Source organism: Macadamia integrifolia, chromosome 3 (assembly GCF_013358625.1).
Source record: "Macadamia integrifolia cultivar HAES 741 chromosome 3, SCU_Mint_v3, whole genome shotgun sequence".
Classification (NCBI taxonomy): Eukaryota; Viridiplantae; Streptophyta; class Magnoliopsida; order Proteales; family Proteaceae; genus Macadamia; species Macadamia integrifolia.
This window is the reverse complement of record NC_056559.1, coordinates 30,139,016-30,141,844: the sequence shown is the minus strand read 5'-3', so window position 1 is coordinate 30,141,844 and position 2,829 is coordinate 30,139,016. Positions and strand designations below refer to the sequence as shown.

General features: G+C 41.2%; 1 protein-coding gene across 1 annotated transcript; it reads right to left on the bottom strand.

The window, feature by feature from the left end:
- Positions 1–674: 674 nt before the first annotated feature.
- LOC122074621 (heavy metal-associated isoprenylated plant protein 3-like) lies at positions 675–2,469 on the bottom strand. The gene is made up of 5 exons (XM_042639529.1): positions 2,341–2,469; positions 2,094–2,253; positions 1,671–1,885; positions 1,484–1,571; positions 675–1,362 (listed from the first exon to the last, which is right to left on the bottom strand). Exons 1-5 carry the CDS (start codon positions 2,449–2,451, stop codon positions 878–880), a joined length of 1,059 nt encoding a protein of 352 aa, XP_042495463.1. The 5' UTR covers positions 2,452–2,469; the 3' UTR covers positions 675–877.
- Between the last annotated feature and the right edge of the window lie 360 nt (positions 2,470–2,829).

Below are 2,829 nucleotides of genomic sequence, written 5' to 3'. Positions count from 1 at the left end.
AAGTTGATTTCTAAAGTTGAAATCTTCCAAGGTACGTATCAACGGTATTAGAATAACCAACCCTTGGTCTCAACTCTCGCACGAAACGAATGACATGGTACCAAAGTGAATCCATTAGAAAAGAATTACTTGCCACTAGGCAAAGGCCCTACAATACAATGCAGCCGTTTAGAAAAGATTGCCTGATCAACATGATCCAAAATCGACCACCGTGCATAGTAATTTGTAAACATAGTGATATATTTCAATGTCATATCAGTTATATGAGGATTGATTCCAATATGACACATCCTATGAAAGAATGAGGATCCTCTCCAACATCAATACCCTCCAAAGGCGGGAAAGGCAAAGAAACGACATTCTAGTAAATATAGCAGAAAGATGGTGGCAACTCCTCTTCCTCCACCAACGGAGTAGCACTATAAAGCCTTTAACGAAAAAAAAAAAAAAAAGGAAGCACCATGAAGCGTAACCCAATCTGATCACGCCTTTACCAGACCCGACAAACAACTTCCTTTGAATAAGCGCAGAAGCCCTTTAAAAAAGGACCCAAAAGAGAACAGAAGCACGTCTATAATATCAGCCACGTGTCACAGCGTAAAACATTGACTTAGTCAATGATCACTAAATAGGACAAAACTGAATCGAACCAAACTAAAGAATTAGACAAAATGGGACCATCACAATTCAAAAATATTTCTCTTCTAAAATTTAACCAAACATCCAACAGCACCGGATCTACCCTGGCCGGTTCGTTGAACTAAACCTATCGAACTGCCTCTCTCTCATTCTCTCTATATACTTTTTATACTCTCCACACCTTTTCCACTGTACTTAGTTTTCTATTTACATCGTCTTCTCGTTTCCTAGATTCACATTACATAATGGAGCAGGCGTTCGGGTTCTCGTCACTGAAAAGCTGAGGAGGGTACACGTACTCCACTACGTACCCAGGTGCGTAATAGTCGTACTTGTTCACCTCCGCCGTTATGGGCTGCTTCTTCTCACCCTCTCCTCCACCGCCGCCACCGCCGGCAGCTTTGTCGTCTCCACCACCCTCACTAACCTTCTCTTTCTTTTCTCCGTCTCCACCACCACCACCGCCGCCATCCTTCTTCTCTCCACCTTCACTGTTCTTCTTTTCTCCGCCACCCTCATTGTCCTTCTTCTCTCCGCCACCTTCTTTGTCCTTCTTCTCTCCGCCACCTTCTTTGCCCTTCTTTTCATCGTCCTTCTTCTCTGGAACAATCTCAACACTCCTCTTAAGTTTATCCTTAAGGTAAGGCGTGAGACCCTTGACGTCCATTGTTCCCGTCACCTTCACCAAATCCTTCGCTGCGTCAATGTTCACGCTTTCGACTCCTGTGTTAATATCATTTTCGTAAACCGTAAGAAAAGGCAAACCAGTAGCTAGCTCGTCCAGGGGATTAATAACTTATTTAAATTAATCGTAATTAATTAGTTATAGACAAACAAAGCTCACCTTTAATCTTCAAAATGATCCGGCGGATTTTCTGAATGCAACCGTCACAGTGCAATCTGATCTTAAGAACCACCGTCGTCGCCGGAGCCTATTAACATTAATTAACCATCAAAGAAAACAAAAATATTAGTTTTTCTAATTGAAATTTTAATATTATTAAACATAAAATAATAATTAATTGTGGTACCTGTTTGATTTTCTTGTCATCTGGCTTCTTCTCCGATTTTTCTTCCGTCTTCTTATCCCCATCACCACCATCTTTGTCCTTACTGGGCAAGGGGGAGATGAGTTCAACCTTCTTCTTCGTCTTCTGCTCTATCCTCTCCCGGAGCTTCACTGGGTCCATCTTCCCTATCACCGTCAGCTTGTTACTGCTAAAATCACCTTTCACATCTTCAACACCTTCAGATAAAAAAAAACAGAGTACATCAAAATGAATCAAATTAATGACGAAAGAGTAGAAATCGAAAGTCAATAAATCAGTGAAAACATTCAGAATTCCGTAACAAATACGAAGAACCAACAGATTCAAATTATTTAAAAAAGAAATCTTCATTGAAAGGGGAAAATGTAGAAGAAGTTGCAAATGGTACAGAGAGTGGATGGTTACCTTGAAAACCTTTAACAGCGCGTTTCACTTTCTTCGCACATCCTTCACAATGCAAATCGACCTTCAAAACCGCTGTTATCGATCCATCTTCCTTCTTCCCACCGTCGTCCTTCTTCTCTTCGACCTTCTTTTCACCTTCATTCTGGCTCTGATTCTCCTTCTGCACAGAGAGAGACAGAGAGATAAGCAATGGAAACGCAATAAATTAAATTCCTCGAAGATATCGGGACTTCAGAGGGCAACCCACCTCACCCATTGGCTTAATTCCCTTCCTGTTCTGGTATGAATGACCTTTTTTTTTTCTTGGTAAGGAGGTATGAATGAGTTGGAGAAGGTAATCAAGGCACTTGGATCCCATATATAGACAGAGCGGTAGTTGTGACCGGTTATGTTCTGCATGTGAGCAAGCACATGTTACATGTATGACATTTTCATATGATGATGATTCATGTATGAGTGATGAGCCACTGGCTACTCGAATCTGGATCAGGTGCTTACTCATGTGGGGACGGTAGGGACACGAGACGTTAAGTTAAGCTTCCGTCTCCTAATTTTTCAGGTTATTTTATTTCTTATATATAAAAAAAAAAATTAATAATTCTCTCGTGAACGTGAAGTCATGTTCATCTCTTTTTCCCATTCTTGGTTATTCACGTCTCTCCCGTGTCATCCCTTCCAAGTTTTTCCCTTGGAACCATCGTTCTCTCTCTCTCATCGGCCTGGAGAAGCATCCAAA

Bases quoted from the DNA above. Each gene is read 5' to 3' on its own strand.
- LOC122074621 (XM_042639529.1), bottom strand. From the start codon at position 2,451: ATGGGATCCAAGTGCCTTGATTACCTTCTCCAACTCATTCATACCTCC. The intron at 1,886-2,093 runs GTAACCATCCAC...TTTTATCTGAAG, and splicing joins CGCTGTTAAAGGTTTTCAAG to GTGTTGAAGATGTGAAAGGT. The intron at 1,572-1,670 runs GTACCACAATTA...TAATGTTAATAG, and splicing joins ATGACAAGAAAATCAAACAG to GCTCCGGCGACGACGGTGGT.